The following is a 13,561-nucleotide window of genomic DNA, read 5'->3' as shown; positions in this document are numbered from 1 at the left end:
TACCAAGAAAATCAAATCACAGTCCGGATGGATACCGATAACTCTATAGGGCTCATCAAATTTGTGAACATGCATTCCTATCAGTTCTGAAAGATTTACAGTGTGCTTTAGAGTCCAATTTCCACTAGCATCCTCAAGAACCCAAACTGAGAGTAGGAATCCATCATCATTATAGTGATCTATGTCCACAACATGCAAGCATCTCCGAGACTGCCCAATACATTCCCAACCAGGGTATGCCCTCGAGATTTTCCGCCAAGTCTTGCCACCCGTGTCCACCGTGACGATAGAAGAATCTTTAGTGATCAAATGCAGAGTGCCATTCATAAAGAGAGAATTTAAAGCCTGATAGTGGTGCACCCTAGTTTCTTGAGCCCACCCAGTTTGCTTTGGAATCCATGTTCTGGTTTCCGACAAGTATATCTCCACTCCAGTGATCGATTTCACCGGCATTGTCATCATCCAGCACGATCACGAAGACCACGAAGCAGGAGGGATCGGCAACACGGTCCAATCCTCGGTAGCCGGATTGCACACAACGTAATCCACGCCCGGGGGAGATGACGTGAAGCACTTGCAGAGGAGGAGGCCGCCGCAGCAATCCATGACTTTGAAGCCATGGGTATAGCCACCGCGGTGCAGGTAAGGGAGGGATGGATCGACCAGGGGCTGCTGGCCTGACCTGCTGGCCGGAAAATTGAGGAAAAGCAGGTGGCAGATGTTTTGAGAAGTGCCACAAAAGAAGCCGGCGAGGGTCTGCGGCGACCGTCTAAGGAGGCCGCGGTCGGAGCAGAGGGTCCGCCATGATGGCGACACGCGGTCTTCTCGCTGGTCCTGTCGTATTCCTGGTAGGAGACTCCTGGAGACGCATCGTTGTCGTCCTCGTTCGACGCGTCCGCCTTCGAGGCCAGGAGGCTCGGCCTCGACGCCGACGCCCGGGCCGGGCACGGCCGTGAGGACGAGGGAACCGCGCACTGGAGCGCCACCCCCGCCACGTCCACCACCGCATCCCTAACTTCGATGGTGTCGTCGTCACTGCCGATTCAGTTCGGTCTCTCTCCGTCTCCCTTTCGCTTATGTCCCATGCAGCCCTCGCCAAAAATATTACAAGCTGGTGCGGCTGCAGTTGTACGCAGTTCCTAAATTTTTCTTTCTAGTGTTTGGTGTTGCTTACCTGGATTGTTTGCAATGCCGATGGGCTTGATGGTGGTAACTATGGCAAGAAAGAGATCATTGGTTAATCTCCAGCAGCGCAGAGTTCCTACTTTTGTGCTCTGCAGCGACACGGAGATCCTTTGGTCAATTCGCGATTGTTCTACAGAAGGCTCGGGTTTATCTCTGAGCATTGTTCTGAGATTTCGTTTTTGTTACCGTGTCAATTTTCTTCATATATAATTTTGCCACCGTATGTAATGTATCTTCTATATAACCTGCTGCCACTTTCCCAAGTTTGCTCTGCTTCTATATCCATGGTTTATCTTGCCTTACTGCTGCCTAATATGCATGTGTTACGTAGTATAAACAAGACAGTGAAAGGGGCGCCTCCCACATTGAGGGGTTGTGGCGCCTCTTGGGAGGAACTTGGGCGTTGCCAGGTTGGCAAGCGCCCATTCCACTTGTTTTCTTGCTATTTTGTAACACATACATAACATGTAAAAAGTTGCACTACAAATTTTAAAAGAGCTAAATAAATGACGCTCAAATACAAAGAGATTAGGGCAACTGAAACACAAAACACTGGAAGGCACGAGATATAACCAGAATTGAATGTTGAATTCTTACAACTGCAGAAACATGCAGCATATATAGATGAGTATGTGTGATGAATTGAAGATATTCACCATATAAGCAGTACACTTCAGTATATGCCGGATTGCTGTAGTAGAGGATGTACCTAGAATCTGGATCATAGATTCATGTGTACCTGCAGAAAATAGGATAGGTGAAATACCATTATACTGATAGAAATATAGATTGCAGTGTTTGATTATAAATTTAAATCTAAAATAAATTCATGAGGACGGTCAAGAATAGCCAATAGCCTAATGATGATCCCAGGGACAATCTCTACGAGAACAAAGCTAATATCCACCAAGATAGACAGCGAGAACCCTTGATATGGCCACAAGCTAGAATAGATGGGAGCCAACATATAGATGGGACCATACTGTCCCAAATTCTGGGCAAATAGCAAATGAAAGAGCAATACATACTGAGATAACAGGCCGAGAAGATACTTAGTATTCATTTGAGTTGGTCAGTTGCAACTATTACACATCAGGTCGGTATCATGCTGTTCGCCATTAGTATCGTACCTTTTAGTCTAGCCTGTTTACCCCAAGTGCAAAGCAAGAAAATTAGCATAATTCTAATCAGGCCACCAAGAAGATGATCATGCAGACATGCACACAGGTACTACAGTAAATATGTTGCTATACTGTTGTTCAGTTTTCTAAAACCCAAAGCAAAAATCTTGCAGGCTGAATAATTATGTCCTTAGAGCTTAAAATTCCTACCACAAAATACAGAGCATCTCTGAATACAACAAGACGCGACACTCCCTCCAACGCTGCATGTTCATTAATAAGCATGTAGGATCGACACACTGAATTAAAATCTACGTTCTGCGGTACAATGTTGCAAAGAACATAGATGGCCGGTGATGTGGTTGTGGGAGCGGCAGCGGCTGCTGGTCAGGTCAAATCGAACGTCATCCTCGGATACACAGAGCGCATCGGCCAGCTGGCCTAGGCAATTGATTGGTGGCGCAGTTGCCACAAGACGCGACACTCCCTCCAACGCTGCATGTTAATTAATAAGTGAGAGGTTGTCCAACTGAGGACTAATTGTCAGGCTACTGCAGTTGCACATGCGAGAGATAAATACATCAGTATTGATTCTATCTATGAAGTTATCATAAGCACATAGTTAGACAAATGGCTCAAATGATTCACTCCTAAAATCCCAAACTTTAGCCCTGAATTATAAAATTATAAAATTAATCATTATATTCCAGTCAGTCAATCAAGAAATTTTCCAGTATAGATTCAACTTTCACCGTGCACTTAATTAACTTACCGCACCACCATGTTGTCCCATTAGCTCTTGCACTCGCCTCTGCCTGATGGCCTCTAACTCTGTGTCATGGTCAACCTGCCAAGAAGAATCTCGGTTTCAACAGATGGATGTAGTAAAGATACCAGCATGGATAGAGTTAATGGCATATTTTAAGAGCGTAAATTTTACAGGAAACCCTACGTTTTCTGCAGTATTAAGGAAAAAATCCCGTGTTCCACACAATGCCTAAACCATTTCCCTTCCTCTGGTACCAACAGTAATATTTTGAAGATGGACATTTCATGCGTTCTATATACTATAGACTATAAACCTAAAGTTAAAACATATGAGTGAACCCAGCTAGTTTAGATTCCACATGGGATTAAGCTTGCATACATTTTTTTTTTGAACAAGAGAAGGCACCAACAGGTGCCAATTTCATTCAGCTCATTGACAGAGTACATCAAGCATTACATAGACCTGCCAAGAAATTGAAAGAAAGAGAAGCAGAGTCTAAGGCTATATGAGCTGAGGAACTATCCTGGAAGACAGAGAGGGAAACCCCAACTGATGAACACCATGATCAGAAGAACAGAAAGACAGACAACAGACAGCCTAAAACAACAAGTGTGCCAAACAAAGATGACTTGAAAGTGTACTGAAGCACCCAAAGGCAGGTGTAATACAAGCCTCTAAATTTAATCCTGCAGAGCTTAAGACGTCAACTGGCCTCAGCTTGGCAAACTCTGCAAAATGCACAACATGGAAGAGGATTCCTTTTCCTGTGAGAAACCAGCAGGTTGAAGAAGACCATCCTTAATCTGGCAAAGGCGCATCCTGAAAGAGAGAGAGAGAGAGAGTATAGAAGCCAGCACAGCAACACTGTGAATAGAAGCAGAAGATCCATGCACAACAAGGTTGTTAGTAGCAATGTATAGTATGAATTCTAAAACCCTGAATCTGGAAATTTGAAAGAAGGGGCAACACAGGACAAGAAACTTGAGAATGAGTAGCAGCAAAACAAGAGAGTTGAGTGTGCCCATCAGAACGAAAAACCTGTTGCGCAAGATTGTGAGCAATACCATTGATTTCTCTAGAAATATGAAACACGCGCGGTTGCAAATTAGATGTACATTTGAAAAAGCTAGCCAAAGACTTTCTAATATTCCAAGGGGTGGCAGAATCACAAATATTACCTGAGGCAACAGCCAAAGCTAAAGCAAGACAATCCAAAAGAAAAGTGGGCTGCGCAATATTGAGTTGAGAAGCAAGATGAGCAGCAAAAGAAAGAGCCAATGCTTCAGCTTGCAGAGGAGTAGAAGTAGGAGAAGCCGAAGCTTGAACTTGCACATTAATTTCCTTTTGGTTGAAGGGCATAGAGATGTACACTCCCACACCTGTAGCAACCTCTCCTTGCAACAAACCTGGAACTTTCTTGGTCCTATAAGCAGCATCAGAATAGATCTTAGGGCCAACAATTAACAGATCTGTCTTAAGCGTTCTACCTTGCATAGGGAGCTGATTAGGAGGCAATTGATTATGAGCTTGATCCTGTTTTGAAGGTAAACATGGAAGATTATCATAACAATCAGAAGCTAAAGCAAGAGCTGCAATATGAACTTGGTGGGGAAGAGCCTTTTTTCTATCAAAGAGAAAATCATTTCTAGCCTTCCAGAGACACCACAAAAAATTTAAAACACTAGAAATAGAACCATGAGGATGTCCCATACGAAGCAAGTCAAAAAGAACAGAATGCATAGTGGAATGGCCCTGAATTAAAGCATCCGATCGAAGGAACCAAGGAGAGGAAAACCAAGCCGCACAGGAAAAGTTACACAGAAAAAATAGATGGAACTCATCCTCTTGCTGGCCACAACGACAACAATTTTTAGAAGTATGAATGGAAAAACGACCAGCTCGCAAACCCGTAGGCAAGGCCTTTCTAAGTAATCTCCAGGCGAAAGTTTTGACCCTAGGAAGCAAATCCTTCTGTTTCCAAATTAATTTGAGAAAATCTAACAAATCCAAAGGAAGAGTAGCAGGCGCATTTCTGGGATTAGCATGAATCTCCTGTAAACAGAGTTTATATGCAGATTTAGAAGAACAAATTCCATTAGGGGTAAGATCCCAACAAAGCAAGTCTGGACTTTCGTCATCAATAATTTCAGTTTGAACAATGAGAGAGGCCAAAGGTTGCTGGAAAAGGGAGAAAACAAGATCATGATTCCAACTTTTTTGACCTGGAAGCCAAAGATCTTTAACTAAAGAAGGATATATAAAACCAGGTTGTTGAGCAATAAGATGATCATGAACCGAGCTCCAAAGAGTGCACCAAGGTATGCTCCAAATCGAAATATTACCTTGAGATAACTGATAAAAAGAATGAGCTTTAAGTTTAGGCAACAATTTCAAAATAGAGGCCCAGAAAGCTGATTTGGGAGAAATAGCAGTAGCTGTCCAGATAGAAGCATCATGAAAGTACTTAGCCTTAAGCACAAGATGCAAGTGAGAAGAAGGGAACTTGGCTAACCTCCAGGCAGCAGAAATAAGAAGACTCTCATTAATAGCTTTTAAATTTCTGACACCTAAGCCACCTTCATCTTTTGAATTGCAAATGTCCTTCCATGCTCTAAGGCAAAGACTCTTTTTTGAGTCATTTGCTTGAACTTGCATGCAAATTTCAATAGTATATACTTCGTCTGAAAGCCTTAAACTGAAGAGCTGATTCCTATGAAGAAATCTTTGAGCATCATCAGATGAAGTGCACTGGTGGCACAAATGCAAGACCTAAAAGTCTTGTTAACACAAAATAACACTACCAGATTCAAGTTGCTGCAATACATTTTTAGGGCAGCCAATTGGATTCCAGGAAGCAAAGCAATTCCAGGTCATGTTGTAACCATCAATTTGCCACCCCTTCACTCGCTTGAGAAAAATACATGCCAACAAGCAAACCAGTATGGCCCTCAAGGATAACTCAATGTCAAAATTAGCACGCCGACAAATCCTTGTATGCTCCGTACTCACTTCCTAATCGAAGTAGCAAGCAAAATCACAGTAGCTCAGAAACATCCACCGTTCTGTCTATACTGCGAGCACATAGCATGTGTACTACACAGTTTTTCTCACCCTACCAAACCAGTATCAGCTGAATCTGCCCGGGCTATCAGCCATCGGCCACAAGATTGTATCAATCACACCACGTCAACACGGGGAGGCGCATCATACGAGGCGAGATAGTGAACAAATCACAGATCGCCAGAAATACCTAAAAACTACGGCCAAGAAGAATTGGAAAATTCAGACGAACTGATCATCCTCCACTCAGCCATGGCAGGGCCATACTTGTATCCCGTGGTGGTGGAGTAGCATAGGCGGCTGAGCAGGGAAAGGAGCACAACATACCAGCACGGCCGGCGATGACGAAGACACCACGAACTGCTCCGCCTCCTCGTCATTCTTTTGGCGCCACACGACGATGAAAGCACGGGCTGCTGGACCTCCTCGTCGCTCTCTCCGGCAGTGGTGCCACGCACCGAAGGCAGAAGACGACGATGGCGCCCACACGACCTGACTCGAGGGAGAAGCGGGTCTCGGGAGGGGCCCTTCCTCCGGTGGCGGCAGCGGATCTGGGATGGGAGGAGGCGGCAGCGGTGGATGAAGTATGCTCTAAACAAAGCAGAAATATGAGTGAAACAAGTCTTGATGGCATATAAGAAATCAATAAAAAAAGGATCATACCATCATGTACACCAAAGCGCATCGATCGCCCTTCTTAAACACTGAATATATCGACACAGATTAATCTCTGAAAATGCAGAATGCTTGTTCTGAAATATAGAGCTTATGTGGTGTTGCTTCATACAGGAATTGCTTGTATGCATTCCTAAATACTCCCTCCGCTGTGAAACATCGGTCATAAACATGTAGATAACCATTGTATAACCAGTGAAGGGGCTAAAATTCAGTAGCCCAAATTAGGATTACACTTGACCTTTTCTACAGAGAAACGTAGGTACTGTGGTAGCATATTCTTAGGTTCAGGCATTTTGACCATAGCAGGCTGTAGCAAATGCAAGATCATGCTCAGTAAAGCCATGTATAGATGTATGTTAGTTACATCAGCACATATGTAAATGCAGAGAATTAATTTACCAATAATGTCAACTGCTACCTTCTGCCTTTAATTGTAACTGAAAAAGTTCAAATATAAATCTCTGAAAGTATGGTTGTGATCAATCACCTGTTCTAGTGTCTTTTTCTTCTCAAACTTGAAAAAAGGCCATGTGATTTTGATCAACCTGTCCATCATAAAACCAAATATATCCACCTATCCTATCTTTAAAGCAAAAGAGCACCCTGCCCAATCCAATCCGCTACACAGAAAGGAATATACACTAAGTAAGAGCTTGGAAGAAGGAACAAATTAATTAGGCGGGGAACCATATCTTACAATAGGCCGAGTAAAAGGGTGTAGTCGTGTTTGACGCCATAGCAGGCAAGCAGACCACCACCGATGTGTGGTCCCATGACATGACCATGCTCTTCACATGCGGCACAGTCATCGCGCTGTCCTCGGTCTGCGGGGTTTCCCTCCTCGCCGTCGAGCCGATGGTATATATATATTGGTTAAAACACCATGAGAATATCAGTAAGTGGGCTTTGAGCCAAAGGAATTTTTCTCGCATCAATATCGGAAATCCACTGCCTGATTGCCTCTCTGTATTTATGTTTAGCATATTTGCTAGCCCTGAAATCTGTAGGGAAATTTTTAAGATGCGGACTATAACAGAAAAGTGTGAAGCACAATACAACATAATTAGCTCACCCCTTGGTATGATCTCTGGTCAGTGTCATAAACTGATCTTTAATTCCAAAGGCAAGTGCTTCTGCAAAAATCATCATTGAAGCAATCATATCAGAAATTCATAAAACTGATTTGTAGTGTGTGCAGCAAGAACAAGGAAAAAGGAACATAATTGGGCATCCAGCAGCTGCTTTTAATTACCTTTTAAACACATTTCCATGAAGGGGTTAATACTGCCATCACATGGCATAAGCTTCATAACTACAAGTGTAATAACATGTCTATAAATTCAAACGTCGGTGGCCAAATACTTCGTGTAATACATGACTAAAACAAATATAGGATTTACTAATACATGACTAAAACAAACTTTCTTGTCTCTGTGTAACAATCACTCGGGAAAACTTTGAAATCCAAATGTATAAAGTCGAACACATCATTGGAAGAAAAATCTCAAATTCAACTATATACAACGGTTTTGAGTGGCTTCCACACTAAACATCACCAACTATTTCACCCACTTAACCTCCAGAATAATAACAGGCACACATGTGTACAAACAAGTTGGGCAGGAACTACTTGAGGATAAAAATAATGCAGAGAAATAGGAGTGAAGAAACCGATCATATACCTTTGTATTCACTTACTCGATTCTCCCAGAAATCTTCTAAGGCTGAAGCTCTTCTACCTGAACCAGAACCATTAAGCCTGCAAACCAATCAACAATACAAGAGGTAGTGTCCATCCATGATACATACATGAACATTTAGTAACTCACATCTTGATACGTAATGTAACTTGAGCAAAGAAGAAACAAGAGGTTCTGAAGGGTGCTCACTGTACCTGCTAATCATAAAGTTTGCACAAACAAAGGCATAACTGGTAGCATCCTTCTCAACAACCAAAAACAACAACCCCAGCAGCACAATTGGTACCATTAGCAGCTAAGGTGAGGGTTGCAACAAGGATGGTCTAGATGAGTCAAAATGTAACATTGTTCAGCATAGGGGCTAGCATCTTAGCTAGCAAAATTAGACATGACCAAATAATGAAACCAATGAACTGTAATCCCATCTAAGTTAGCAATAAAAATAGTTACAGAACATTCCCAATCCCCCCTCATTCTTCTTCTAGATTGATATCTCTGCAACCTTCTTTGGCGAAAGATCTATAGAAACAAGGAGGAGGTGGATCAAGTCTCCCCCACCTCAGGCAACCTAGAGGCGCTGCAACACCACCCATTCTGCACATGAATGTAAATAGAGAGGAGGATGGCTAATCTATTCAAAGCTCTATCCGATGAACAAATTTCGCTAATACACCAAAGACAGTCTCACTGAAGGTCTTAGTTCCTTGCGTTATCACCGATTTCCTCAAAAAAATGTACCACAAAAGACAAATTTAACAACCATATCTCATTGGCTAATCTCCATATTTACCCATTTCCGGTTTGCATCAGTAAGAAACAAGAGAAGACGAGGCGCTAGCATACCTGCAGAGACGCCGTTTTGAAGCGCCGCAGTAGAAGAAGAGTTGCTGCTCCTTGCTCGGGCAGCGGAGGTGCATCGGACGCGGGGGCGGCGGCGGGAAACCTAGAGGTGGAGAAAGCGCAAGAAGGGCTCGGACGGCTTGGAGTGCCCAAATTAACTTTCCTTTTGTTTTTTTTCTCTTAGGGCATCTCCAGCCGTTGGCACCCCAGAACGCATAAAAATCGCCCCCTGGAGGCGAGCCGGCGATACAATCGGCGCTGGGGGCGGTTTTGCGCCCAGTCGTCGCCCCCAGCTTGCCCCCAGGCGCCGAAATTGGCCCATTTTACAGCCTAATTTCGACGAATAAAGGGACCATATGGGCGAGAATAGGCCCATATTCGGCGTGGTTTCGCCGTGTCTCGGCGTTCAATTATTAGCACAATTATTTCTTATCACATATTTCATCACAGAAAAATCAAATATTTCAGCAAAATAGTACAACAACAAATAGTTCAATACAAATTATATAGCTCAACAAATAAAAACTTGTATTTCATCACACGGCGTCCCCCTTGAGCCTCCATAGGTGCTCAATCAGATCTTTCTGCAGTTGATGATGCATCTGTGGGTCTCGGATCTCCTGACGCATACTGAGATAGGCAGTCCAAGTTGCCAGTAGCTGGTGATCAACTTCGGCTAGAGGACCCTGCCTGTAGTATGGTTCAGTGTCAAACATTGGGTCTTCTTGTTCGCTCTCGATGATCATGTTATGCAAGATGACACAGCAAGTCATAATCTCCCACATTTGATCTTTGGACCAGGTCTGAGCGGGGTACCGAACAACAGCGAATCGAGATTGGAGCACACCAAATGCCCGCTCGACATCCTTCCTGCAAGCCTCCTGAACTTTCGCAAACCAGGCGTTCTTGCCTCCTGCCGCAGGGTTTGAGATCGTCTTCACAAATGTCGACCATCTCGGATAGATGCCATCTGCTAGGTAGTACCCCTTGTTGTATTGGTGCACATTGATCTCGAAGTTCACCGGAGGAGAATGGCCCTCAACGAGCTTGGCAAAAACAGGAGAGCACTGCAGCACGTTGATGTCATTGTGAGTTCCTGGCATACCAAAAAAAGAGTGCCAAATCCAGAGGTCCTGTGTGGCTACCGCCTCAAGCACCACACTGCAATCGCCTTTGGCGCCTTTGTACATCCCCTGCCGACCAAATGGGCAATTCTTCCATTTTCAATGCATGCAGTCGATGCTTCCAAGCATCCCAGGAAATCCTCTTGCTGCATTCTGGGCTAGGATCCGAGCAGTGTCTTCCGCATTGGGTGTTCTCAAGTATTGTGGCCCAAACACTGCCACCACTGCCCGACAGAACTTGTAGAAACACTCTATGCTGGTGGACTCGGCCATGCGCCCATAGTCGTCGAGTGAATCACTGGGAGCTCCATATGCAAGCATCCTCATCGCTGTCGTGCACTTCTGGATGGAGGTGAATCCAAGAGCGCCAATGCAATCCATCTTGCACTTGAAATAGTTGTCGAACTCCCGGATGGAATTCACAATCCTGAGAAAGAGCTTTTGGCTCATCCGATAACGGCGCCGAAATGTTCTCTCGCCATGAAGTGGAGCATCGGCGAAGTAGTCGGAGTAGAGCATGCAGTAGCCTTGGAGACGATGCCGGTTCTTTGCTTTCATCCGCCCCGGCGCCGAGCCACCTCGCCGCGGCTTTTCATTGCTCGCCAGCAGCTGACCGAGGGCGGCGAGCACCATGAGATGCTCTTCTTCCTGGACATCGGCCGCGGCTTCCTCCTCCAGCAGCGCGGCGAGCTTTTCCTCCTCATCCGAGTCCATCGCCGAGGCAGGCAAAACGCCGAACACCTTGCGCTCGGTGGGCGTGTACCCGCCATTAAACCGCGCCTCCGCGGCCGGAAACGGCGGCCGGAAACGCCCAGCTACTGTGGGAGGGGCTGCCGCGGCGAAGCGCTGCTATTTTCCGGCGGGGAATGGCTATCTAGCAGAGTAGGGCGGCGGCCGTCGCCGGGATATAGCTAGTGGTGGCCGAGGGCGCGGGGGGTGCGAGGCGAGTCGGGGGAAAAAACCTTGACTTTTCCGCTGTCGGTGTGGGCCAGGCGTGCTTTTCCCTAGCGCCGGAGCCCCCAACTGCTCCCCAGCGCGCTGGATTCGGCCTGTGACCGCCGGGCGGAAAAAAAGGTCCGAACCGGCGATTTTCGGCGTTCTGGGAGCGCGACTGGGCCGTTTTTTTGTGCCGGCGCCGAAAAAGTGGCCTGAAGGGCCCTGTTGGGGACGCGGCTGGAGATGCCTTTATCTCCAATGAACGTATAGATGAGCCACCAACCCATGCGCTCCTTCGATTCGTCGTTTTTCTTTAAGCCAATCGATCGATCCTACGTGGCACGCGCGAGTGAGCGTCTTTGATGCATACGTTAATGTTTTGGATTTGCTGTGGGGCCGTCAAGCTATCACCGTTAAAAGGAGAGGGAAAAAACAGTGTGAATCCTCCGAAAGGAGACAGAAAAAAGCAACGACTTTGTTCCTCTACAAAACTGAAAGAAGGTAACCTGTCCTAAAAAAAGGAAATGAGTCTTTTCTTCCAAACTTCGGTGATGCCCATGCTGCAACTGTACTTGACGAGATCGAATTATTGCATTTTCCCTGTATCCAAAAAAAGTAGTATTGCTCGACGTTTCTCTTGCTTCTGCGTATTCTGACAATATTGCATACAGATGATAGTGTGTCACACATACTTATGCGTGTTTTAAGGAGTACGTGCACACAAATTAGGGTAACCCAATGCACGTAGCTTCCGCTTGCGCATGATTCAAAGAAGGGTTCGACCACTCTAGATCTTTAATATGTACTCACTCCTTTCCAAAACATAAGATACGCTTAACTTTGCACGATCTTTGATGCATGATTTGATCATTAGTACATATCAAAATACATGGATTGAACATGCATCAATAGTATCATCATCATATTTGTCTTGCAAAACAATTATATTTCACATGTCTTTATAATATTTTTGCAAAATAAACTAAGTGAAAACTATAGTTAAAGTTGTGCGGCAAGGACTAAAAAGATCAATGTGCGTCTTATATTTTGAAAAGGAGGGAGTTGTATTTCCCTGCATTTCTGCAAGTTACTTTACCGCTGTGCGAAAACTCCCCTTCTACATACACACATATCAATAAAGAAATTTCCAAATGCCGAAAAATAGCATGTTCTAGAAGGGAACTCCCCCTCAAAAAAAAAAGAGAGAGAAGGGAACTCCAGCTTGAACCGACCGGGACAGTGCCATACGATGACAGCTCTAGTGAAGCGACTTGGGGATGAAGGTACGAGTTAAAACAATTGTTCAGACACCGACAGAAGAGCTAGAGAATATGAGCGTAAATTGCCATGTCAGCTACTGGATGAAGACAACGACACGTAGGTACGTATGGAAAGAGCCACGAAAGTTAGCTATGACTTAGCCTCGAAATCAAGCCAGGTCTTGACTTTACGTGCTCAACCCATGTGCCTCTGGCTATGTCAGCTAGGAGCTGGAGTAGCTACTTTGGCAGGCCTGTAATATATGGGGAAAAGGGAATTAAAGAATTATAGTTAACTAATCACAAGCGCGTGTTGATATCCAAAGTCATCAAGCGGAGACCCTGGATCGAATCGGCCTGATTGTATTTGGGAGCTTTTGCTGATGATGCGACACGACGTCTGTGTTAAAATATACGCACCGGTCGCCCTCTATCCCTCTCGCGTCGCCGTGTTTCTCCTCCTGATTTTGGCTCCTTGCTGCTTGGATTTTGCTGCCCGCCGCGACTTGCCTACGCTGTCCGGGTGTCCTCTGTCGAGAGAGAGCTGGCGATGGATTGAGTTGAGGGGTGGGAGGCGTCGACCGTGGGTGGAAATCGTTTAAAAAGTGAGAGGCTGCATCAAAATCAAGTGGCGCGCAACTTGCTGCGAGTTCTCATTTTCATTTGTGCTGTCTAGACGGCGAGGGGATTCGTGGCAGCAGGTATGGGGCCTCGTGGATTATGGACCGTTGATATACGCTAAGATTCGCCATCTTTCTATGTACTTTTTGTAATATTTTTCATGACTAGTAATAATGTGCGTGCAATGCATGTTTATATTAAATAGGATATTAGTTACACGTTATATTGGGTAAGATATATCTGTTGCACGTTGATATTTGGTAATATA

The 13,561-nt window shown here is 44.9% G+C and overlaps 1 protein-coding gene across 19 annotated transcripts; it reads right to left on the bottom strand.

Moving 5' to 3' along the window:
* Nucleotides 1-1,651: 1,651 nt before the first annotated feature.
* LOC125538345 (putative ribonuclease H protein At1g65750) lies at nucleotides 1,652-9,564 on the bottom strand. Of its 19 annotated transcripts, XM_087544209.1 has the most exons (11): nucleotides 9,357-9,547; nucleotides 8,708-8,836; nucleotides 8,496-8,572; nucleotides 8,066-8,125; nucleotides 7,886-7,946; nucleotides 7,511-7,814; nucleotides 6,799-7,433; nucleotides 6,463-6,726; nucleotides 4,254-4,498; nucleotides 3,079-3,894; nucleotides 1,652-2,801 (listed from the first exon to the last, which is right to left on the bottom strand). In XM_087544209.1, exons 2-6 carry the CDS (start codon nucleotides 8,800-8,802, stop codon nucleotides 7,802-7,804), a joined length of 306 nt encoding a protein of 101 aa, XP_087400335.1. In that variant the 5' UTR covers nucleotides 8,803-8,836; nucleotides 9,357-9,547; the 3' UTR covers nucleotides 1,652-2,801; nucleotides 3,079-3,894; nucleotides 4,254-4,498; nucleotides 6,463-6,726; nucleotides 6,799-7,433; nucleotides 7,511-7,801. The 19 variants fall into 19 exon arrangements, 17 of the variants coding, with proteins under 17 accessions (XP_087400335.1, XP_087400333.1, XP_087400334.1 ...); XM_087544207.1 differs by adding an exon at nucleotides 4,563-4,608 and having other exon boundaries at nucleotides 8,496-9,547; XM_087544208.1 differs by having other exon boundaries at nucleotides 8,708-9,547.
* Nucleotides 9,565-13,561: the final 3,997 nt, after the last annotated feature.

Source organism: Triticum urartu, chromosome 2A, assembly GCF_056163025.1.
Source record: "Triticum urartu cultivar PI428250 chromosome 2A, HENAU_Tu73, whole genome shotgun sequence".
In the NCBI taxonomy this organism is placed as follows: domain Eukaryota; kingdom Viridiplantae; phylum Streptophyta; class Magnoliopsida; order Poales; family Poaceae; genus Triticum; species Triticum urartu.
This window is presented reverse-complemented; position numbering and strand designations above follow the sequence as displayed.